The sequence below is a fragment of the Natrix helvetica genome (assembly GCF_964273705.1).
Source record: "Natrix helvetica genome assembly, chromosome: 6".
Taxonomy (NCBI): Eukaryota; Metazoa; Chordata; class Lepidosauria; order Squamata; family Natricidae; genus Natrix; species Natrix helvetica.
The window spans coordinates 9516897-9542121 of record NC_138553.1 but is presented as its reverse complement, the minus strand read 5'-3'; the positions used below and the strand labels follow the sequence as shown (position 1 = coordinate 9542121).

At 40.0% G+C, this 25225-nt stretch overlaps 1 protein-coding gene and 1 long non-coding RNA gene across 2 annotated transcripts; one reads left to right on the top strand and one right to left on the bottom strand.

Annotated features, from left to right (window-relative positions):
- Positions 1-142: 142 nt before the first annotated feature.
- On the top strand, positions 143-13254 carry GOLT1B (golgi transport 1B). The gene is made up of 5 exons (XM_081957385.1): positions 143-435; positions 4811-4902; positions 6918-7096; positions 8910-8991; positions 12320-13254. Exons 1-5 carry the CDS (start codon positions 411-413, stop codon positions 12356-12358), a joined length of 417 nt encoding a protein of 138 aa, XP_081813511.1. The 5' UTR covers positions 143-410; the 3' UTR covers positions 12359-13254.
- On the bottom strand, positions 12796-18084 carry LOC309394354. The gene is made up of 2 exons (XR_014175725.1): positions 15625-18084; positions 12796-15471 (listed from the first exon to the last, which is right to left on the bottom strand). It is a non-coding gene; the product is annotated as an uncharacterized lncRNA (long non-coding RNA).
- Positions 18085-25225: the final 7141 nt, after the last annotated feature.

Sequence of the window (25225 nt, the reverse complement as noted above, 5' to 3'; positions counted from 1 at the left end):
AAGTTTTCTTTCTTCCTCCCTCTCGCCCGCCCTTTCCGGGCCTGCCTCAGCCAATCCGCCGCGGCGCGCGCTCTGCCCTCCGGATCCTCGCGCTTTTTATACCCTCGGCCACCTCAGCGCAGCCGAAAGCTCCGCCCCTTCCCACCTCGACAGCCGGAGGGAGGAAGCGGAATAAAGCCGGCGCTGATTGGCTGGGTGCTCTCGCCCCAATGGGATGGCGTTTTGGATCGCGGCGGCAGCAGCGGGCGCCTCGGCGGCAGGCGGAGGCGGAGGCGGGTCGGCAGCCGAAAGCCGGGTAGTCTGAGGGGGCTGCGTGTTTCCGGAGGACGTGGCGGACGGCCTCCTGAGGCGGCTCCGGCTCCTTCTCTTCAGTTCTTTGTCCGGCTGGCGCGGCGGCTCTTACCGACATCATGATTTCCCTCACGGATACGCAGAGTGGGTGAATTGGGGGGAGAGGAGGGGAGGGGGGCGGAGGCCAAATATTGTTGCTTCTGTAGTGATTTTTGGTGTTATCCTCCCCATTTGCAGCCTCCTTCCTAGCTTTTTACCCGTCGTTCTGACCCACGAACCCCTCATTGCTCTCCCAAAGGTGATGGTTAATATTAAATCGTTTTAGCCTCGTCTGGATTGGGACTTGGAATGGGAAACACCCCCCCCCCCTTGGAAACACCCTGTCTGGAAGGTTCCCCTTTCTTCACCTAATATAAGTAAAATAAATACAATCTAAAATGAATGGGCACAAAGGCAGCAGCGGAAAAAGCTGCATGGATGCGACCGGGCAGTTAATTCAGCAAGAGTTGGGCTGGGCTTCAGGGTGTGTGGTTTATGTATGTATATATGTATGGTTTGTGTATGCAGGTGTATGCATGTGTATGTATGTATATATGTGTGTGTGTATATATATATATATCATGTATGTGTGTATGCATATCATGTATGTGTGTGTATGCATATATATGTGTACGTGTATATAAATGTATATATGTGTAACAATTGTAGTAGTAGCAAATAGCAATTAATGTGTGTGTGTGTATCCATCATTATTTTCTACTACTGCACTTGCTATTTTGGGATGGAAGAGTGTTTCAGAACCTCTCACGCAATATGATTCCTACCACTGTACCTGTACCCTTGTTCTGTTATTTTTTTAAAAAAGTGGAGGTGGTAGTGGCTTGAAAAAAAATGTGTATTTTATATGAGCATCAGACATGCTCTAATTGCAGAGTGCCTCCACCCTGAGGGCCCTCCAGCTGTGTTGGATTTTAGGTGGATTTAGGATGTGAAACTCAAATTCACTTGGCAGTTAGTGGATTAAATAAAGAAAGCTGGCATAAAATCATCCCGGCTGAACTGTCAGGAAAATATTATTTAAGATAGAATGTGTTCTCTTGCCATATGTTGGTTCAAAATGATCTGCGGTGTACTTGAGCTTCATTGTTTGCCTGCAGACATTTATTACCCAACTATGTAACCACATGAGTCCTAGTGAGTGTAGGGTTTGGTCTGCTTTTATACTCTAACCAAGGAACTAAAGTGAAAACCACACCCTTACCAAGAGTAAGCTACAGCAAATCCCACACTCAGTAGTACTCATGATGTTTCATAGTTGGGTAATGAAACATCTATAACCCAAACTCAGAACACCAAGGACTCTATTGTTCAACCCTGAGCCAAATGTATTCTCTTCTGTTGGAAAATAATCTGAACCTCAGTGTTGGAATACTTGGAATTTCTTGTATAATTCAAGAGTTAAATGATATGCAGCCTTGTTTTAAAATCCATTAAAATGTTTGCATTTAGCTGCCTGAAGAGGAGGGATGCTAAATTGTTTGCCTAGGTGTAAAGGAAGCAATTTCCCACCTCTACCAAGCAGTTATTTTGCCCGTGTGAAATAACTTCTCACCTGTGGCTACTGAGTGAAATGTTTAAATACAGAACTGCATTAAGACACAGGCTATCATTTATTGCACATGTAAGTATTTGGTGTTATGGAGATTTTAATAAGGCAAGAAAAGGTTCCTGCTTCCACAAATTATCTAAAGTCTAAACATAAAAGATAGTTGGGCCAATATGTGGCAGACTGAGTGATCAATGGCTAATTGTCATGACTATGCTACATCTAAAAGACTAGATTCCGTAAATAACTTGTGAGAAGCAGCAATGGTTTATTTAACACCTGTTCTTTTTGTGAGAGCTCCAGGAATGCTTACACTGACATGTGTTGAATTCCTTTGGCTATATTTGAGTAAATGCTCACAGAATTGATACTTTTATGATAAGCAGTCTTATATAGAAGCAGCCTTTTTTGTGTAGTGTATGATAACTCATACCTCAGTTGGATAAATTAGTGCTGCTTTGGTTAAGTTGTCTAAAATAAAATGATTTCATTGTTACTCATAAAAGTTGCACAGGAAAACGTTTAGCATGTTTACACAAGTAATGTGAATGTTATGCAATGTCATGGAACATAAAGAAGCAAATTCATAATTATGAGAATCCATTTAGTGCCAAATGTATTACAACTTTTAAAGCAAAACTTTTAGAAAGTTATACAGAAATCTGTTACATGCTTGGAACTTTTAAGCTTTATTTTAATCTATACTGAAGGCATCATTATGCTGTAATGTCTTGCCCCATAGTAGTTGGCCTTCTTTGGAGCTCCATCCCCCTGTACTGTCTCCATGGAATAGTTAATTTTAGGTACTGAAAGCAATTTTGCTGTTCACTCCCTTCTCTCTCTTATTATTGGGTTAATGTCACAAATCTGAAACCTAGATCTCCTCAAGAAATCTAAGTCACTACTTAAGGCATAAATATGTTTTATTTCTCTGTTGATTTGCAGAAATATTCCAGAGTCATGAAACAGTTCAGTTTCTGTTTAGTTTCTGTTGTCCAAAGTGTCTTTGGATATATGTAGCTTAAAAGTATAAGTATAAATATAAGTATAATATTTATTGTCATTGTACTTAAATACAACAAAATTGGAAAAAAAGAATTTTACTGAAACAATAACTTGCATATTCTTTCAAAAATTAACAGTTCCCGAACTTCAAAATCAAGTTTGAAGTTCACAAAGGAGAGAAAATGAGTCGGGCTGCATTTCTTTACTAAAAACTGAAATAAAGCTTCCTTTCCTTAGCAGCCTGCTCAGTTTCTATGCTGATTGCAAAAGAAAGGTAGATTGCTTTGTTCCTCTTCCAGCTCTTTGCTCTCTCAATTGCCTCTATGTACTTGCCTACTAAACATTTCCTGGTAATCATATTAATTCTTAAAAATCAAATCGATGCTCATTATAACAGTTCACTCTGCTTAATACTGCTGTCTGAAAAATTAAAATAATTTATAAATACTGTGGGTCCTTGGTGCTCTCTAAATCTCTCTATTTTTCCGCAGGGGTCTCATTACCCAACTAGGTAACATGATCAGTGTTAGAAGGGAGTAGGGTTTTCTCTCTATGTACTAGTGGTTTGTTTTGTCAGTGTTGCTGGGAGTGTTTTTGGTGGTTCCTTGATTATTATTGTTTACAGTTAGTTTGTCTAAGATGGTAGTTCCTTGATTGGGTTTTCTTTACTGCTTCCTTGAGCTACAAATTTTAAAATGTTTCAAAAGTTTATCTTACTTTGTACTACTAATACATCAATAAAGTAATATATCATGGTTTTTTTCATTGTAAGGTGTTTAGATAATGAATTGCAATGCTAGAATGGGTGGACCAGATCTGCGTTAAAATCAAAATGCATTATTAAAGCAAAGATTTAATGTTAGAGTAAAACTGATGTTTCAGTTTACTTGGTAAAAAACTAAATTTTTGCATTTAGTTAATCACGGGTCTATCCTTTTTTAAAAATAGTCTTCATGGAAGAAATATAAGTAGGTTATTTTAAAAAATCTCTAAACTGAGTGGAAAAATGATTGCATCTTTATAATGTGCAGTTATGGATCCTATGGCCAACATTTATGTTTGACATTTGCAAAATATTTGAAAGAAATATTCTCAAAGATGCATTTATGTAAAACAGAGTTCACTTTTTCAAAGCACCCATGTCTTTGTAGAGCTTAATGGCTGCTTTGAACAGTGACAGCTGACTCTACAAAATATTTCCAGTTGTCTGTGCATGCACAGAAAGGACGTCTGTTGAGATTACTGGAGAAGTGAATTGGCAGGGATGGCATTGTTTATAAATGCAATAAGTAATTTGAGGGAGAACGTGTTAATTGAATTTAATACTTCTTCCTGAATTCTGCTTTGAATGGGAATTCTGGATCTCAGCACCACAGAGTGTTGGGAGAGTTTGTTTACATTAGACAATTAACAAATGTTTTAGAAACCTAGTAAGTAAGCCTACTCTGGGAGACAAAAAAGGGAAAAGGACAGTTGTGGCTGCAAATGTGATAGCTCAGGCCTGTCAAACTCGAGGCCGGTGGGCCAGATGTGTCACGTGCTGGCCACGCCCATGCCCAGTTTAGCAAAGGGGGGAAACTCCGATATGTCATGTGATAACACAAGTTTAATACCCCGTGATAGCTGAATCTATAGATCACCACTGTATCAAGTACTGGCTATTTTTAGAGACAAAAGTGTCAGTAATCAAAACAAAAATATTCTTATAGAAGTCCCTTCAGAATAGCATGTTTCTATCTCAAAAGAGGGCAAATGTCAGAGTTTTTTTTTTTTTAAAAAAACAATAAGTTGGAGCCAATTTTAAAATGACCTTGGCTAATGTTATAACTGTGTATAAGGTTTCAATGATTATTTTGTTTTTTTGCTAACACTGAGTAATTAATATTCCTCTTCTTTTTTGTCTTGCAGAAATTGGGATGGGTCTTACAGGTTTTGGAGTATTTTTTCTTTTCTTTGGAATGATCCTATTTTTCGACAAAGCACTATTAGCTATTGGAAATGTAAGTAGTTTTCCATGAATAACATTTACACAGAATAATAGGATTCTGAAAATGCCTGTGTTTAACGCAGACAATTCATGTAATTCCCCTCTGGCCAAATTCACACAACGGTCTAGACAGAAATGAGATTGGACAGCTCGAGGTTCAACAAGTTGTAGAAACTCATACATAGAGTAGGCAGACCATTGTTGTTTCTAAACATTAAGTTGTGTCTGACTTTTGACACTTCATAGGCAAGTGCTGCCTATGCTACCCTGTCAAGCGCAGTTTTTTTTTCAATTGTTGGAAATTCAACTTTGTATCAAATTTGATGTTATCAAGCAAGCATGTTCTTTGCTTGCCTCTTCTTCTTGTTCCAAAAAACATTCCTAGCATTATTGCTTTCTCCAATGAATTTGCACACATGACATGGCCAAAGTAAATCAAATGTAGTCTTGTAATTTTAGCTTCTAGTGATGTATCTTGTTTTATACGATTTAACACCTCTCTGTTAGTTACACTGTCTCTCCATGGTATACCCAATAATTTATGCCAGCACCACAATTCAAAGGCATCAATTCTTCTTTGATATAGATTGCCAGAGCATTATATTATAAAGTTTTAATATGGTTTACAGGTAATCCTCAACTCATGATCACAATTGAACCTAAAATTTCTCTTGAAAAGTAGTATCCCATATTACAACTTTTCTTGCCATAGTTGTTAAGTGAATCACTGCAGGTTGTGGAGTTAGGGGCTGGCTTCCCCGTTGATTTTGCTTGTCAGAAGGTTGCACAAAGCGATCACATACATGACCCCGGGATGTTGCAACTGTTGTAAATACATGCTAGTTGCTAAATGTCTGGGTTTTGATCACATGACATGGGGATGATCCAACTGTCCTAAGTGTGGAAAATGGTCATAAGTCACTTCTTCCAGTAGTTATAACGTCAAATGGTTGTAAGTCAAGGACTACCTATACTTCTTCGGTTACAATCTGTTAGTTGAACAGGAATTGTGTTTTGCCAATGTAGGCTTAATGTTCAATGTGTTGTGTTAATCTAAACTTCTGTTTGGGAGAGGAGACAAAACTGAATGTTAAAATACAGCAGTGTGGGAAATGTCACCAAGTGAGATATTCATTACTTAACTAAAACACTTATTGCTAGTTGTGTATAAAAATTATTCTGGAGATGAAAGATTCTATTTTTACAATGGTAGATTTTGCACATACCTATTACCATACTAGCTGATAACCCAGCATTGCCCGGGTATTTATTTATAGGGGGAAAATGTCCAAACCAAATGTAATTTCTAATGCTGGATTTTCCCCCTTACCAAAGGGAGCCCCCTTGTGGAGTACTATGAAGCCCTTACCATGGCAACTCCACTGCGCTGTACAGTAGAAGCCAATACAGAAGTACGGCACAACAGGCTGTATCTTAACAGAACACACACCCCTAGGGGTGTCTTACCCCCCACAGTATTTTTCTCCAGAGAGTAAGTCATCTGTGTACTAAGTTTGGTTGAAATTGCTCGAGGGGTTCCAGAGTTATGCTGGAACATACAAACACACAGAGATAGATAGATGATAGATAGATAGAAAGACAGACAGACAGACAGATCTAATCCTTAGCAACAGAGGCATGAAAGTCAGCTGGCTGACTTTGGGCCAATCCCTCTCGCTCAGCCCGAACCACCTCACAGGGTGGTTGTTGTGGAGAAAATAGGAGAAAGGAGAATAAGTATGTTCATTGCCTTATTTATAAATGTAATAAAGGTGGGAGAAAAATAAATGTTCCCCTCTAATCTATCATGTTAGTAATACCCCTAAGTGTTTATACTGTGAATTATTTATCTCCCTTCGCAAACAGTTATGTTTTTTGATTGTGCCAACATTATAAAGATACCTTTAAGACATTCCTGTTCCCTAGCAAATTGTTTGCATAGATGTTTGGAGAACATTTATTTTGAATCTGAGTATTTTCTCTCTGAATATTTCCTATCTTCAAATACGTTTGTTTTCATTTTTGCAGGTTTTATTTGTGGCTGGCCTGGCTTTCGTAATTGGTTTAGAGAGAACTTTCAGATTTTTTTTCCAGAAACACAAAGTGAAAGCCACAGGTTTCTTCTTGGGCGGTGTATTTATAGTTCTCATTGGCTGGCCTCTGATAGGAATGGTCTTTGAAATTTATGGCTTCTTCCTCTTATTCAGGTAATTTTTAGTTTTTATTTAATTACATATCAAATGTATCCATTGCAGGGGAGCCATTTAATTTTGGTTCCAAATATGCTTTTGGTTGGCTATCACTAAGAAAAAACCAAATTCTGCCAGAGGAGTTTGTAGACATTTGTGATTTCAGATATGTGAGGAATAGTGCTTGAAATCTCATTTAGAAAAAAATATTTACTGTATTTTTTGGACTATAAGACGCACCGGAGTCTAAGACGCACTATGATTTTGAAGGAGTAATTTTTTTTAAAAAGCTGCAGGCATCCCAGACTCTCTGCATGCCTCGTTTTTTGCACACAAAACGGGGTGGGGGGTGGGGGTGCAGAGCTTTGGGAGGCTTGTAGAGTGCTCCTGGAGGCTGGGGGGGAGGAACCTAAAATGAGCAAAAATGGCCTGGTTTTTGCCCTCTTTAGCCCCCAGGAGCACTTTGCTACCTCTGCACGCCCATTTTTGCAAAGGGGGTGGGGTTTCGGTAGCCCAAAAATGCTGTATTCAGTCTATAAGACGCACTGAGATTTTCACCCTCTTTTTGGGGAGAAAAAGTTGTGTCTTATACTCTGAAAAATAGGGTAGATAGAAATGTAGAAGAGCGCAAAGCTTTATGCTAGCAATCATTTCTAGTACAGAATTGCATTTCATGGTGGGAACAGGTTGTTTCTCTTCTATTGCACTGCTGGCAATATGTGCAAGAAAAAAAAAGTACAGGTAGTCCTCGAGTTACAATTGAGCCCAAAATTTATGTTGCTACGTGAAACACTTGTTAAGTGGATTTTGGCCAATTTTACAACTTTTCTTGCCACAGTTTGAATCATTGCATACGTTAAATGAGGAACAGGGTTAGGAAATGAATCTGGCTTCTCCATTGACTTTGCTTGTCAGAAGGTGGCAAAAGCTGATCTCCTGAACCCCGGGACATTGCAACTGTCATAAATATGATCCAATTGTTAAGCCTCTGAATTTTGATCGTGTGACCATGGGGATGCTGCAGCGGTCGTAATGGTCATAATTCACTTTTTTTTCAGTGCCGTTGTAAGTTTGAATGGTCACTAAATGAACTTTTGTAAGTCAAGGACTACTTGTAGTAGTTCCCTACACTGCTGCCTTGTGAATTCTGGCCCACAACCCCAGGTGAATGCATCTTACTGCCAAAAAGAAAATTTGTATAGAAATAATTACTCATTTATTAGACTTACAGGCTGCCTCCTCCTCTATAACTGGGCATCTTTGCAAGAATAAACCCAACAAAACTACATAATAGGTTGTCCAAAAGAGTGCCTGGAGATAATCGACATTTAATGAAAGCATCAAAGCATCCCATAAGGGGCTTACTGCTCATTGTAACCCTGGTGTAGAACAGAGCCAGGTTTTAAGGGCTCATTTAAACAGGGTCAGAAGTGGGGCAGGCCTAATAAGAATCTCAGGTGAAGTGGTGTTCCAAGGACAGGCACCATGACACAGAAGGATTACTCAATAGGATCAATGGGATTTAGAGCCTGCCAACTCTGTCAAACCAGATAGGTAGAAACTACCGGAGAAAGATAACCAGCTTCTGTAGAAATCTGTTTAGTTGCCATTGCCGTTGTAAGTTTGAATGGTCACTGGAGGAGGAGTCAGTAAGCAAGACTATCTGTATCACTAACTACTTGAAATATGTAAAGACTTAGAGATGGGCACACTCTTCATTCTGAAAGGGGCGAATATATGTGATGTGAGGAATTACATATTTCTTCATACAAAAAATAAGCAACTTTTTGGAAATATCTTCTAATCTTGTAATGTGCTTTTTTTCCCAAAGGGGCTTTTTCCCTGTGGTGGTCGGTTTTATTAGAAGAGTGCCAGTTCTGGGGTATCTGTTGAATTTACCTGGTATAAGATCAGTAAGTATTAAATAATTTCACATAATACCCAGCAAGTTCTCTTTTCCTTCTGTTTCTTGGATTCCATTTAAAGAACCTGGACTAGCATGTACAGAGATGTGCATTCTAAATATGGGTCACCAAATGTTTATATTTGTCTTCAGGTAACAATGATAACAGGATTCAAAATTAACTCTGTGTCAGGATAAGCCAAGTCTTCCCCATCCTTATATTTATTCTCCAGATTTTTTGGACATCATCTTCCCATGTTTCAGGTCAGAAGAGACATAATTTTACCCTGAGTTTTTCCCCCCCTCTACTTGAATTTGAATTAGGACAGTTTTCATACAATCACTCACAGGAGGGGTTTTTTTTTAAGTTATTTTGCAGCTTATCCAGCAAATTGAGTTTAAAGTTAAAAGCTGGTTTGGCATAGAAATGGACTGGTCCTTTAGTTTCAAGAAAGCATTGTTGATATGCATAAATTGTCACGTAAAGCTCCCATCAGATTTATTCAAGTCCCTTTGTCTCCGTATGAATCACAGGTTTGTGAAAAACTACTTAATCTCTTTTAAAAATTTATGAACTTCTACATTTCCCCCCCATTGATGTCAGTGATTCATGTAAGGCAGGGGTGTCCAAACTTGGGAACTTTAAGACTTGTGGACTTCAACTCTCAGAATTCCCCAGAGTTGAAGTCCACAAGTCTTAAAGTTCCCAAGTTTGGACACCCCTGATGTAAGGCTTCCTGGCATATAAGGGAACTCTGAATGAACAAATAACAAAAATAATAATCCAAAATGGGCAAATACTTCTTGACCAAACCGTAGCTACCATTTATGAAGCTTAATATAAAAACATTATCCCAAACTTAACAAATAGGTAACTGCACTCTCTCATTTAGTGACTGCACTCTGTTCCAATGACTTATTTTTAATTGAAATGTTCGCTAAGTGAACATGGGACCCAGTGAGAGAGGTACAAAAATCCCTGATTGCTGCTGTGTAATTCAAAGTTCTCTCCTACAGTGTCTTGTGCCTGGCATTTTTGCTGTCCCCTTGCAGACTGGAGAGATCGCTTAAACTGTCTCTTCTTGAGCTGCTTTTGTCCGCAACACTTCCCTAAAATGTGTTAACCTCAAGTTAAGAGACTCCGCTCAGTGACCTTAATTGATTGATTAGAAACCCCTTTGTACTGCAGCTTGAACTTTTGGCCACCACATATTACTGCTATGAGTGGTGTGATGGCCTAGAGGTGGAATTCTCACCTCACAATCAGGAGGCTGTGGGTTCCATCCTAGGTAAAGGCAGATATTTCTCTCTGGGCACAATGAGAATATATCTGCTGAATAAAATTCCATATTGGCAACAGGAAGGGCATCCGGCCAGTAAACACTCAGCTCTATTCAGTTGCCCATACTCCACCCTGCAAGGGATTATGGGGTCATTAAAAGGAGATGATGATGTATTACTGCTATCTTCGCAACTGGTCACTAAGTGAAGACTATCTGTAATGATGTTCCAATTCCAGTTTGAGGCAACAACCTAACATTCTCTAAATCTATTGGGGCCTATGAATGAGAAGGACAGTTAGGAGAGAGCAAGAGAGAAATGTTTCTTTTAAGACTAAGGGTATGTTTTCCTTGAAATGGGCTTGTGATGTGTCTTGTTAGGTGCATTAATTATCCCCCCCAAAAAATAAAAAAAAATAGGGAACATTTGGAGGGTGCTTGAGAACAATCTTCAGAATGCCCTTTCAGAAAGCATGAAGGCTTTCAGAAAACGTTTCACTCTAGGAAAGTTAGTTGAGACAGCTGAGAAAACAGCTCGAGTAACAGAAAAGGCATGAAGAGCTTATCCACATGCCATTTTATTTTGAGCATTCTTTTTTCCCTATTTTGTGCACCGAGATTGTCGGGAGCATTGAACCAAGCAAATATAACAGATGTATTGTTCATGGCTCATTAAAAGGAGGCCGTTCAATTATCACCTCAGCTCCACCTGTTGCTTTTGCTAGCATTTCACACCCTAATTTGGATATAATGGTTTCTGGAGATACAGAGTAAGGATGGGGAATCTTCCCAGATAAAATAGCAAGTTGACATTGTCGTATATTGCTGAGGTGAAATGTAACTGCAGGGGGAGTTTCCAGAAGGGAATATGGGCATCTGGCAGGCCTCACCGGGTGTATCCAAAGCTGCCTATTGCCCATGCCCATCTTTACAATAGTCAATGCTCATGAAATAACATGGCAGCCTCCTTGTGGATGTTGACACATTTCTTTGCAGCTATGATTATTCTCTGTCTCTCTAATTTTGCATTTCTGAACATGTGTAATAGTAAGCATGCAGTGGCTGGCATTTGTTCAAAGTGCATTACAAATTGAGAATTCTAAATAGAATACATATAGACATAGATATCATGTTTTCAGGATATAGCTGCAATTGCACTTAGGCTAGGACAGGGGTGTCCAAAGTTGGCAACTTTAAGACTTGTGGACTTCAACTTCCAGAATTCCCCAGCCAGCTCTGCTGGCTGGGAAATTCTGGGAGTTGAAGTCCACAACTCTTAAAAGTTGCCAACTTTGGACACCCCTGGGCTAGGAGAAGCATGCTGCCCTTTTCTCAGCCTGACAGTATGCCATGTCAAAGGTTGGCACATTTTGCTTTATTGCTACAGGAGATTCAGCCCCAGTTTCCAAGGCATCAGTATGTCTAATGGATTAAAAAATCTTAGTTAATACAGCTGGGTTTTCCTCTTATTTTAAATCTACTTAAATAAGTCTGTTCATAATTTGGCTTGACATCTTGCTTATTGCTTTTCTGTATCAATATCATTTATAAACTGGACTTTATGGAGTTAAATCCTTTTGGAAAAGTTAATTGTTGATGTTTTCTTCAAAGCCTGCGTAGGTTCAGGAGACAATTCCCAGTAATGGTTAGTTGAAAGTATCATCTTCAGTCTATTAATGCATGAATGGCTGATTATTTTTCAAAACAATATTCTTTTCTCCCCCCCTTTGGGTTATTGAGCTAACGGTTTTTATACTTGCATTATTTCTGATTTATTTTTATTTATTTTTCATTCTGTTGCATCTTCATGTTGCTCTGTGTTAACATAAAAACATACCATGGCTAAATGCGGTTGTAATGCAAACGGTCTTACTTTGTTTAAACTACATAAGGCCTTGGTTAGTATTGTTTCAATAAGATTATACTACACCCAGTCACTCACTTAAAACGCAAGTGTTGAAGTAGCGTCAATGTGTTCCATTCTTAATGAATGTATTACATTTTGATTTCTTTTCCCTACCCCAATTCCACCTTCCCTTCTGTCTCCTTTGCCCACAGCTTGTAGATAAAGCTGGAGAAAGCAACAACATGGTATAATGATTGACAAAGGTCCTGAAGACTGGTTCTACATTTATATTATTTATAAAACCTTCATGAAGATCGGTCAGTCCAGCACAACGATTTTGTTGTATACAAAGGCAACATTTGTAATGGTCTTTGAAGTAAGTTTCCAATTTACACCATAGTATACAGTAAACCTATTTAATATATAAAAAGAAAGAAAACCAGAAGCAAATTTGCAACCTAAGACTTGGCATTGATGTACCAGGAATGCTGTGAACTCAACTGGTGAAAAAGTCATGGAATGTTAGAACTCTTCAAGACTTCTTCACATTTTTGGAGTACAAGCTAAATGCAGCAAACTCTTTGGAATTAACAGTGCCTGTCATTTTTACCTCCTTACGTCGGAAGGTGTAATAGAGTGGTCATGGGTCAATTGGTAAGGCGTGACCCTGTCTGCCAAATTTCCTACCTCCTCCCCTTTTTTTGGAAGGAAAAAAAAATTTCTCCCGACTGTTTTCTTCTATTGAAAGCGAGACAGCTTCCTTACGCTTGATTCACACGGCGTTTGAAATGAATTCTCATTTTTAACAGTAGCAGAAGATTTCATCACATGGTTCAGCTGTATAAATCTCTCTGTAAATAGACGCTGAAATAAATCTTTGTAGGAAAATGTTTCAAGCCAAATGTAAATTTTCATTACCTACATCTTTTACCTTTGGAATATGCAAAAAATAATAATCTTTTTTTTTTGTACGGAACTGTACAAAACTGAGTTAAACCATTCCTGGATTCTTTAAATGTTTGGTTTGGCAGGGAATGTGGAAACCAATTTTACACTCCTTTTTACTGGTTCTCTTTATCCCAATTACTGGTAAGTGTTGGAAGCAAGAAGTAATCTTTTTCTCATTGAATAAACTATGTGCACATAATATGTAGCTTCATAGTGAGTTGCTTTGCTTTATGATGTTCACACAGTTTATGAAACAGGAGTTGCCTAGCTTGCAAATTTGTGCAAAGGCATTTCAATCCCGAATCTTTTTTTAAAAAAAATGGTTATTGGTAGCCAACATATAAAGTCCTAAAGCATGAAGCATCATGTTTTGTTTACTGGCAATATCTGAGATTCAGGAGGTAGATTTAAAGGACTGAACTTAAGCGCCCCACTCTTATTCTGAGGGAGCATCTTACGAAGCTAACTTATTGTGTAAATAACTTTTTCTAACCATCAAACAAGCACGTCAGTTTACTGGGAAGTCTCAGAAAATCATATTGGCAGCCTTGATCAAGTGGCACATTAATTTGTTATACTTCGACTATGGGAAACAATTCCTATTGTTACAAATGGCAAGATGCAGAACTTTTGTGGACATTGAACTGAACTGGCGAAAGAGGAAATGTGAATGACTTTAAGGAATAGGAAAATCACATTGTTCCTTTTTCGGCCCCTTCTTGCAGTGGCTGTTGCTCATAAATTTGTCCTGACGTTACTTTTCTTGAAGCAAGCATGTTAATGCAAAGCTATTGATTTCTTTAAATCTGAGTGGTTCAATCAGCCAGACACAAATACCTTGGAGCGAATAAACACTAGTTACTAATACCCAAGGATGGGAACTATTTTGTTCTTTAACTTAGTGCCCTAAGTGATTCTTTAAAAGAACTTTTTGATGAGACGAATCGATTTTGTAAATCTGTGAAAATCATTTTTGAATTGGCTCTTCAAGGGACATTTCTCCATGAGCTTCCCCGTTGTAGAGGAGTTAACAAAAAAAATATTACCCTTAAGGATCATTCTGATCCCCCAAATAGAACATTCCAATTTTGAAACAAATGGTCCTGGTGTTCTGGTGTAGCCCGATACAAAATGGGCCTGCTATGATGTTGGTTGGACCGCATCCAAAAATATTCAGAACATCCTGTCCCAGAGTTGCAGTACTATATGATGGAACAATTGACACTCTCCTGTTCCATTTCTTTGATTTCATCTTGGGAGAAGTATCCCTTAAGAAAGGATGTCGTCCCCCCCCCAAGCAAAGTTTCCAAACCTTTCTGGCTTTGTGGACCAACCGGCACGGGGGAGGGGATGGTTCTGTACAAGCTGCAGGCAAGCGCATGAACGTGCACAGATCCATTTGCACGAGTGGCTGGCAAGCATGTCTGCTGCACGCACAAATGGAATGTGTGCGCTCACGTTTCCCATGGCGCACTTAAGTGAGGCGTCCTCGTGCACGCTTGCCTACCACTTCCACAGCCCAATTCTGAAGGGATTGGGGCCCGATAGTGGGCCACGGCGTGGGGATTGGGAAATCCTGTTCTAGGCAGTTGGTTGCTTTCAGCCTTAAAATAGATGTAAGTGATCTAATTGTCCCTACAACACTAGTAACATGGGGTATTGTTTTATATTGCAGAGTCTGTAATTATTTTAAATAGAATCCCGTTGAGTTGAGTAGGCCATGGTCAAAACATAAACCCTAAGCATCTTCGCTGTGTATGTTCTAGTTCTCATTTGATATTTTGGCTGCAGAAAAGAATTGTTAACTGACTCTCATATTTTAAACCATTTCAGTTGTAGTTTTTCCTATTTCTGTTTCTTTTCCATGTTGTGAAGGTAGCAGAGGAAAACATTGCTTCCAGTCATTTCGGGGCATAATCTCATCAAAACATTATCAGATCCCCATCGTTTTAATTCAGTGGTTCTCAACCTTCCCAATGCCACGACCCTTTAATACAATTCCTCATGTTGTGGTGACCCCCAACCATAAAATTGGTGTCTCGGTTCCTAAGACCATCGAAAATACGTCTTTTCCGATGGACTTTGGCGACCCCGGTGAAAGGGTCGTTTGACCCCCAAAGGGGTCCCGACACACAGGTTGAGAACCACTAGTTTAATTCATCATACCCATGTGACATTCTGCTTAAGTCGTAATTTACTTCAATGTAGGTGAGATGTTGGTTAAATAGCAAACATAGTGTCACGGTGCTCTAGAAAATAAAGCGAAGACAATTTGCTTCTTACACTGTCCACTTTGGATGGCATCCTTTCACTTTTCTGAGATTCACATTAAAATTCAAAACACTTAAAAATTATCCCTTTGGATTTTTTTTTAAAGTCGGCAGAGCACAATCTAATACCATTGCTGCTCTATTGTCTTGCTAGACCAGGGGTGTCCAAACTTGGGAACTTCAAGACTTGTGGACTTCAACTCCCAGAATTCCCCAGCCAGCATGGCTGGCTGGGGAATTCTGGGAATTGAAGTCCACAAGTCTTAAAGTTTCCAAGTTTGGACACCCCTGTGCTAGACGCTCCTAGAAACCCTCTAGAGTCGGTTATGAACCAATGGAAGGTTGTAAGTGGGGGTAGATTTCACTTCCACTGCTCTTTCACAAAAAAGGGAAGGATCCAGAGAACTTGATTTGATTTAAACTAGTTTGCTGTGTTGTGCAGTTTAAAACATACTATTATATTTACGTTCAAGCAGCCAGGGAGGAAAATATAATCCTTGCAACTTCTAAGATCTTATCCCAATGATGGCGAACCTTTTCGGCACCGTGCCCAAACCGGAATATGCATGCATGCGCAGACCAGCTAGACAGCGCACATGCACACGTCGGCCAACTGGTCTTCAGGTTTCCGGCACATACATGCACACCAGCCAGCTGGTCTTTGTGTGTGCTGGAAAACCAAAGAACAACTGGCTGGCGCATGCATGCCTGTTTTTTGGCCATTTTCAGGCTGGTTTTCAGGGCATTTTGCGGGGCGTTTTCCGTCGCTCCGGCACCTGCGAAGATCAGCTGTCTGGCACGCATTTGCATACTGGAAACCAGAAGAGCAGCTGTCCACGGCATGCATGCCCACAGAGAGGGCTCTGCATGTCATCTCTGGCAAGTGTGCCATAGGTTCGCCACCATGGTCCTATCCTTTAGCAGTCACAAAATTAGTTTTTACAGAATTGGCATTGCGATAGAAGATGACTAAACGGTTCTTTAATCTTAAGGCTGCCTTATGTTTGTATACTTGGGAATCATTGTGCTTGCAATACATTGAGGCTCATTTCCAAGGGTAAACTAAAACTGAGCCTCGTATGTTGTAGTCATTTGCAGAAATAATATCTTCTGTAACAAATAAGATCTCCCCATTTAAGTGTCATTCTTGGATTGCTTGAAAAATGGACGTAAGGATTTGGTTTTGGAGAATATATTGTAAATATACTTGTCATACCTTGAATAAATGGGTACTTTTTCTACGTACTAATTGCCAATTGTGTCATTACCTGGCTATTAAAATGCAGTATTTTTCCCACTATCTAGGAAAGGAAATCTGTTCAGCTATATATACCAGTGGTACCTTGGTACTCATCATTAATTGGTTCTGGAGGCACAATGAAAACCAAAAAACCTTTCCCCATAAGTAATAATGTAGTGAGTCACAAGGCAGCGGACACTGACAAGTTCTAGCTTGGGTGACAAGTACCAAACAAAATATTGTAGGAAGTTAACACCTACCCCTGTCCTAGAACAACGAAATATTTTACGAAATATTAAAAGGGCAGAATATTTCCCCTAAAAGGGAGGCAGAAACTCAGCCCCACCCCCCAATTTTGTCAATGGGTCATTAAGGCCTGAGCCAGTGTATTCTACATAACAAAAGATCTACCTCCTTCAGGCAGAGCCATAATAGGAATCCCAAAGCCCTTTCATTACATCCTCCCCAGCAAGAGTCAACCAAGCTTGGGATTCAGGACAGTCTACAGAGTTGCTCCTGCATGGCCCCATGGGAGTCTGACAACCAAGTAGAATACAAGCTCAAATTCAAAAGCCCAGAAAGAGTACAGGTGAAAGTCGAAAAATTAGAATATTGTGAAAAAGTCCATTTATTTCAGTAATGCAACTTAAAAGGCGAAACTAATATATGAGATAAGACTCAGATCCATTTGCCTCTTTTCTGATGAGAGCAACTTTTGCATCTCATTTGGAAACCAAGGACCCAGAGTATGGAGGAAGAATGAAGAGGCCAATCAAGCACAGTAATCCCACGGTCATTGAACCAGGTTTTGGTGCTTTTGGCAAAAGTTGCTCTCATCAGAAAAGAGGACTTTGGACCACTGAACAACAGGACTTTGGACCATTGTGCTTCATTAAGACCAGGGTCAACGCAGGCGTCTACTAGGAGATTTTGGAGCACTTCATGCTTCCTTCCGCGGATGAGCTTTATGGGGATACTGACTTCATTTTCCAGCTGCCCACACTGCCAAAAGCACCAAAACCTGATTTAATGACCATGGGATTACTGTGCTTGATTGGCCAGCAAACTCACCTGACCTGAACCCCATAGAGAATCTATGGGGCATTGCCAAGAGAAAGGTGAGAGACATGAGACCAAACAATGCAGAAGACCTGAAGGCCACTATTGAAGCATCCTGGTCTTCCATAACACCTCAGCAGTGCCACAGGCTGATAGCTTCCATGCCACACCGCATTGAGGCAGTAATTGCTGCAAAAGGGGCCCAAACCAAGTACTGAGTACATATGCATGCTTATACTTTTCAGAGGTCCGATATTGTTATACGTAAAATCCTTGTTTTATTGATTGCATGTAATATTCTAATTTTCGGAGATGGTGGATTTGGGGTTTTCGTGAGCTGTACGCTATAATCATCACAATTATGACAAATCACGGCTTGAACTATCTTGCTTTGCATGTAATGAGTCTTATCTCATATATTAGTTTCACCTTTTAAGTTGCATTACTGAAATAAATGAACTTTTGCACAATATTCTAATTTTTTGAGTTTCACCTGCATAAACCTCAGGCACTCTCAGCATCTCTTCCCTTTTTTTCTTCACCCAATATCTTCAAGGCATGCGATCCTGTCCACCATTAAAACCATCTTTTCAAACAGCCGCCATGTTTCCAGTGTCTTTCTCCCCACTTGGAACTGAACCCAGGTGGACATTTCTTCCAACACTATGAGTAATGGGACAAAATACATTGAGTACCAATTTCAATGAATTTCAAAGCAGTTGAATACCAAGGTTTAGATAATGAACAAGAACAGAAAAATCTGGGATCTAGTTTTTCCTAAGTGGCTGGGCCAGTCCCTTCTCTCAGCCCCTAAGTACGAAGACGAACAAAAACCACTTCCAAAAATATTATCTAGAAAGCTTCATGGACTTGCTCTGTAATTACCAGGAGTCAGGACTGATTGTAAAACGAAACAAAACAAAAGATAATCACAGAATTTGTTAAACCAAAACCAAACCATATTTTGTGGTAGCGTGTCTATCTAATCTAGAACCAAATTATTTAGGAATTGGCAAAAGATCTTCATGGTAGACATTACTTTTCACAAGCAAAATGGATCATATAATTTTATGGCCAAGCAGATGTGAATTCTTGTGAGTTTGCGTCCTCCCATTCGTGATCAATTCTATTTGGATCAGGATTTTTAACATCTAGCTGCGGAAAAGAAAATTTCACAGCTCCTTTAATCAGCATGATTCCCCCTCCCCCAAAAAAGCACTCTGGGACACAAATGTGCATTTTGTTAAGGCGCAAGGCAGCCAATGTCAGCAAAATACCAAAGGGCAAACTAAATGCTCCATCCTACTCATGTTAATGTGCTGGTCCTAGCAAGCCCTTCCTATGGTTAACACAAATGGATAGAGATGGTCAGATTCTGATGAATAAGGAATCTCCAAAACTGCAGAAAATAGCTTCGGCCAGGGATTTCCAAACCTGGCAACTTTAGAACTTGTGAACTTCAAGTCTCAGAATTCAAGCTGGCTGCGGAATTCTGGGAGTTGAAGTCCACAAATCTTAAAAGTTGCCAGGCTTGGAGATCCCTGGCGTAAACCATTGTCAAAAACTCAAACCACTCCTGAATCCAGGCAGAATCATGAAAAAAACCTATAAAGTATCTATTTCCAGTCTTTAAATGCCTGTTGGGGACTATTTCTTTTATAAAGCTGTCAGATCGCCAGTTGTCACACTGCTCCAAATGTCCACAGGGCCAAAATCCATTGATTTAACATACATTATTCACTGCTTTATGACTTCATAATTTTCTTCTTCCCTGTTAATTATGTGGCAGTTTTGGAAGGAGTCCAAAATTTTATGAGGCTACTTACATCACTAGGATTCCAGGATTCGCAGGTTTGCTTTAAACCTGGGGATTAGAGGGATGTTAACATGTTTCTTGCTGGATCCATCAACCAATTCCCTTCCCAATTGTCTCCTCATTCCTTTTGCCTCTTGGTTGTCGCACAGGCAAAGTTGTGTTCAGAGGGTGGTGTGTTAACAATCCAGAGAGATAACAAGTTGTGTGTTTGCTTATATCATTCTACTCTTCAAACTATAAACCTGCTTAACACAGTATCTGACCCGCTGTGCCATTCTGAGTGAATCCTGCAGGATTTCTTTACAAAATTATGAAGCACAATTTTTAAAAAAAGTACAGTAGAACTTTACTGGCCACGACCAAATCGGGTTCTGACCAAAAAGAATCACAATTTTTTTTGTTTGTGTGGCTGATTTCCCCCTGTGCGCCATTTTTTTTGTGTAAGTGCCAAATTCCAAAAATTAGATTCGGGTCACGGCCAAATTAGTTGGCGACCAAAGATGTGGAACGAATTATGGTCGTGACCAGAGGTTCTACTGTAGACAGAGCAAATACCAGGATGTAAAAGGAGGGTATAGATGAGAGGTTCCCAACCTTTTCTATACCCCGCACCCCTAGAATGCTTCTGATACATTCTCACACCCCTTAAAAAATAATTATATGCATATAATTATACATACACAGTTTAATTTTAAAACTTCTAAACCCACGTTTTCGCATCCCCTAGAATATCGTCTCGCACCCCCGGTTGGGAACTCCTGGTATAGATGGAATTGTGTGGTATTCACTTACTTTCCCTACCGGTTCGCAAATGTGAGCATGAATGTGGCTTCAAAATGTGCCTAAATAGGACAGCATAGAGCCTGGGTGGGTGGGCCCAAGGGCCCAGCAGGTTCTGACAGGTTCTGGAGAACTGGTAGCGGAAATTTTGAGTAGTTTGGAGAACCGACAAATGCCACCTCTGGCTGGCCCCAGAGTGGGGTGGGAATGGAGATTTTGCAGTATCCTTCCCCTGCCACGGCCACCAAGCCACGTCCACAGAACCGGTAGGAAAAAAAATGAATTTCACCACTGGGTGGGCCCACCTTCAATTTCCACTACCAGTTCGGGCGAACCAGTCCAAACTGGCTGAATACCACCTCTGGATGGAATTAAACGTTGGATTTTTTTAGACTAGTTCTGGAAGACTTGACTGCGTTGCTTTTCTTGTCACTGAAGGAAGTGGTTTTCGAATTGCCCGTCCGGAGCAGCAAAAGAGAACAATGGATGTAAGCAATGACTGCAAGAATTATCTGCAGCAAATAGTCCTTCAAATAAAAATAAAAAAATCCCAATTTTGGATGATTTATTCCTTATATTCCCCTACAGTGATAATTTATGCTGCAAGTAAAACTGATTAGATTTCAAGAAACGGCTTTGAGATTGATGCAGTTCGTTCAGTGAGGACCTACGAAGTGTTTATGCCTGAAATATGAATGCTAAGTGTCACTGTAATTTCAAACACTGAAAATATCCCAGTTTCTTTGAAAAATGGAAGGGTTCAAAAAATATTCCTTACTGTGGCTTGCCATAATGCCAAAATTTGCTAAATTTATTTGCCATCCATCTCAACATGGGGCTACTCTGAGCTGCTTATAAAAATAAAATTGGGGTGGGTGGGTGATAAAATATAAACATCTGGTTTGTTTGATGTTAGTTTGTCATCTTGTTATTATCTTAGTAATGGAAACCAATATATGAAAAGTCACAAGTTAAAGCAATCCTCGTAAACCAGTATGTTCTACAAATCAAATGTTAATGTTTTCTCTTTAAGTCCTACGCATTTGAAGACTTTCTGCATTTGGATATATCTTTAATGTTGTATTAAAAAACAAGCACATAACATCTCAACCAGATATTTAATTTATAAACCATGATTTATGGTTTAGCCCCCGTGTGTCAACCAAGGCAGTAGTGCTTTAGTCACTAAACTAAGATTAAACTACCAGTTAATAGAATATACAAACCCAGCCAGCTTAATACATCTTTCCTAGCCTGTAGAAGCCATTACTCCACAAATAATATTTATTTGATTTATATAGCCACCCACCTTAGGCAGCATAACCCTGGGTGGCCCTCAAACAATAAAAAGCTTAAAATTCAATAAACTTTAAAGTTCTACATGACTGGCTCAGCCAAGATTTACAGCAGTAGCTTAGCTGCAGGAATTCACAAAACAATGTAAGTAAAGGTAAAGCTTGCCCTCGCACATATGTGCTAGTTGTTCCTGACTCTAGGGGGCGGTGCTCATCTCCATTTGAAAGCCAAAGAGACAGTGCTGTCCATAGATGTCTCTGTGGTCATGTGACCGGCATGACTAAACGTTAAAGGTGCACGGAACGCTGTTACCTTCCCATCAAAGGTAGTTCCTATTTTTCTACTTGCATTTTTACGTGCTTTCGAACTGCTAGGTTGGTAGAAGCTGGGACAAGTAACGGGAGCTCTCTCCATTACACGGCGCTAGGGATTTGAACCGCTGAACTGCCGACCTTTCTGATCAACAAGCTCAGTGTCTTAGCCACAGAGCCACCGCATCCCCTAATGAAACATAAGCACAACACTATACATAATGGCATGGTATACAAGAGTCTTCTATTTGAATTTAAGGTCTGAATGAAACTGACTGGGGTTGTTTTCGTATGGATTTTGATTGATTTTTCCAGTAGGGTCTACAGCAGGGTCTCCAAGTTGGCAACTTAAAAAACTTGTGGACCCCAACTCCAAGAATTCCTTGAATCCTAGCAATTGAAGTCCACAAATCTTAAAGTTTGAAGACCCGAGCAGGGCTGTCAAACTCCCAGCCCGCAGGCCAGATGTGTCATGTGCTGGCCATGCACACACCCAGGTTAGCGAAGGGAGGGGGGAAGTCCCAGTACATCATGTGATGCCACTGTGATGATATGAGTTTGACACCCCTTCTCCAGAGGTTCTCCACCCAGCTAACCATCCAAATTCAACCCTCTTTCCCTTCCTAGTTTAAACAAGGTGAGACAGACTGTTAGAACTCTAACAATAAACCATAGAATAATTTCTATGGTATCTATTTCCGGGGAGAGGGGGCGGTCTAGAAATCTAATAAATAATAATAATAATAATAATAATAATAATAATAATAATAATAATAATAATAATAATAATAATAATAATAATAATAATAATATTAATATTATTATTATTATTATTATTATTATTATTATTATTATTATTATTATTATTATTATTATTATTATTATTATTATTATTAACATGATGCCCAGATTCTTAAAGCATGATGAAAACATCTGGTTCCTCTTCCTGGACCAACCAATGAAGTCATTTATGGGTTTGAATCTAAGGCCTATATTTGGTTATTCTGGGTTACTGTGCTGTTTGAAGGTAACTAGCCAATGGTTCTTACCTCCACCCTCTGAAACGATGCTCCGTGGTGAGAAATCTTGTGAACTAAGCTCACCCCAAGACTAGTCTAGTCCCGTACTAGATGGCATTTTTGTAGCCCCGCAGAGCTGGTTGCCACATAGTTCTGAGCATCATCATTCACTGCTGGCTTATTATTTGAACATTTCCATGGTAACCTTCACTCTCTGCCTTCTGATCTTGTAAAGACTTATTTGCATCTTCCTTTCCGCTCTGTTGAGACCTGAGGATGGGGATCAAGAGACACTGATGGAAGAAGAAAAGAAACAGCAGAGGTGGCTTTGGATTGACACCTTCCATCAGCTCAGGTTGCTTTACTAAAATGGAATGTCTGAATCCCTTCAAATACGGCAGCATCTCACAGTTCAAAGAGGAATTTCTGGAACTGCAACGACATCAATAGATTTCATCTGAAATTCTTTCCGCTACGTCCGTGATGGCGAGCCTATGGCATGTGGGCCGCAGGTGGCACGCAGAGCACTCTCTGCGGGCAAGCGAGACGTCGCCCCAGCTCAGCTTCACCAGACATGCGAGCGCATCTCCCACCGGCAAGCTTATTTTCGGGTCTCTGCCATGCACGCGCAGGGGCGTGGCACATGAGGGAGATGCGTGTACATGCACATGTGCAGGGGGTCTTGTGCATGCACTGCAGGAGGGGGTGCAGCCCCCCCCCAGTGGCTCATTTTTGGTCCAAGAAGGCTGCAAGAACACCTAATAGGGGGGGAAGCATGAGGGGGCATGTACGGGGGTGGGGGATCGCAGGGGGTGGGGAAGTGTCACGCGCACATTGCACTATGTGTGCAGGTGAAGACGTTCGGCACACAACAACACAAAGGTTAGGTATCACTGTCCTAGGTCAAGTTCAGCAAATTGAAGGCCTTTCAACCCTGAAGCTGACCAGACCTACGCCATTTTGGACAGCTTCAGTGTTGCCCCACTGGAGCTGAGGGATAGGGAGAGGGAAGTTGAGATAGTTGGGATTCTGTAGCCAAAACAAAATATTTTCTCTTGGGAACCAAGGACATTCTCACACCTGGTCGGCGGAAGGCGGAGTGGTATCTCCTGGCAACCAGATTGGCCCATGTGAGTGATCGTTTTGAGAAAGTGACAAACTTTTACTTTTAATTAGGTAAAAACTGTGGGAGTCTTCATAGTTGGTTTTCACCAGATCTGTGCCAATATGATATATCTGATAAAGCTATTCTTTGAGGAAGAATAGCTATTCTTTGCTTGCTATGTTATGTGTTTATTACATGGAAACCTGACAAGGTCACAATCAGCTATGGAAACCCACTGATGATTTTGGGCCAGTCAAATCCTCTTGACCCAACGATTCTTTTCCATAATTGGGAAATGCTCTTTAGGGGACCTTAAGCTCCCGGGAGAAAGGTGGGGTATAAATCTAACCAACAAGTTAAATGATTAAAAAAATATGGGATTCTTGGGTGCTTTCTGAGCTTGGTCGTTTTCTTAACAGATGTTGTTTTCTTACAGATGTTGTTTTCTTACCGATGTTACCTAGTTTGGGTACTGAAACATCTCCAAGAAAACAACCAATTTCAGATAGCACCAAGGACCTTACACTTCAAACTTGAAGTACAAATATTCTCTTCTACTGGATTAAATGGAGTAACTAAATTAAAACAATAGAAAATAAGAGCACGCAATGTAATCTTATTCAAACAATCGAAATACTAAACCACCATCCCTTTCTTATCTTGATAACATGCATGTGTTTGTGACTAAAGCCAGGTTCGGATGGGTGTTAAAATTGCAGCCTTTTGCAAGGAAGAATCTGATTATTATTATAATATATGGGGGTTATTTTATCATCGGTTAGAAAATGAACAAGGATAATATATATATATAATTAAATAATTTAGGAAGAGAAATGTTATAACAGGAGATAGGTTAAGTTGTAATGTTAAAATAAGAAGAGATGTATACAGTGCTGAAATTCAATTTTTTTAAAATTACTGGTTTTGTGGGGGTGGCAGGGGAAGGATACTGCAAAATGTCCATTCCCACCCCACTCTGGGGCCAGCCAGAGGTGGCATTTGCCAGTGTTGGAAGAAATGTCCTTCTGGGTTCGGCTCCAAGTGGGGAAAAAGACACTGGAGATATGGAGGCTGCTTGGAAAGATGGTTTTAATGGTGGACAGGACCGCATGGCTTGAGTCCTGAACAGAAAAGGTGATCACATGCTTCATTGTTGGTGGAGGAGAAGGGCCGATGGAGGGGCTTGCTAGGCTTTTTATAACCTGTTCAGTCCCACCTCTCGTTTCCTGTTCCTGTATAAGAAATGTATTCTGATTGGTTGTCAGCCCATGCAG

What these genes read in the sequence shown, in the direction of transcription:
- GOLT1B (XM_081957385.1), top strand. Translation starts at nt 411, where the DNA reads ATGATTTCCCTCACGGATACGCAGA. An exon ending in CACTATTAGCTATTGGAAAT is followed by an intron (nt 4,903 to 6,917) that starts GTAAGTAGTTTT and finishes TCATTTTTGCAG; the next exon opens with GTTTTATTTGTGGCTGGCCT. An exon ending in GGCTTCTTCCTCTTATTCAG is followed by an intron (nt 7,097 to 8,909) that starts GTAATTTTTAGT and finishes TTTTTCCCAAAG; the next exon opens with GGGCTTTTTCCCTGTGGTGG.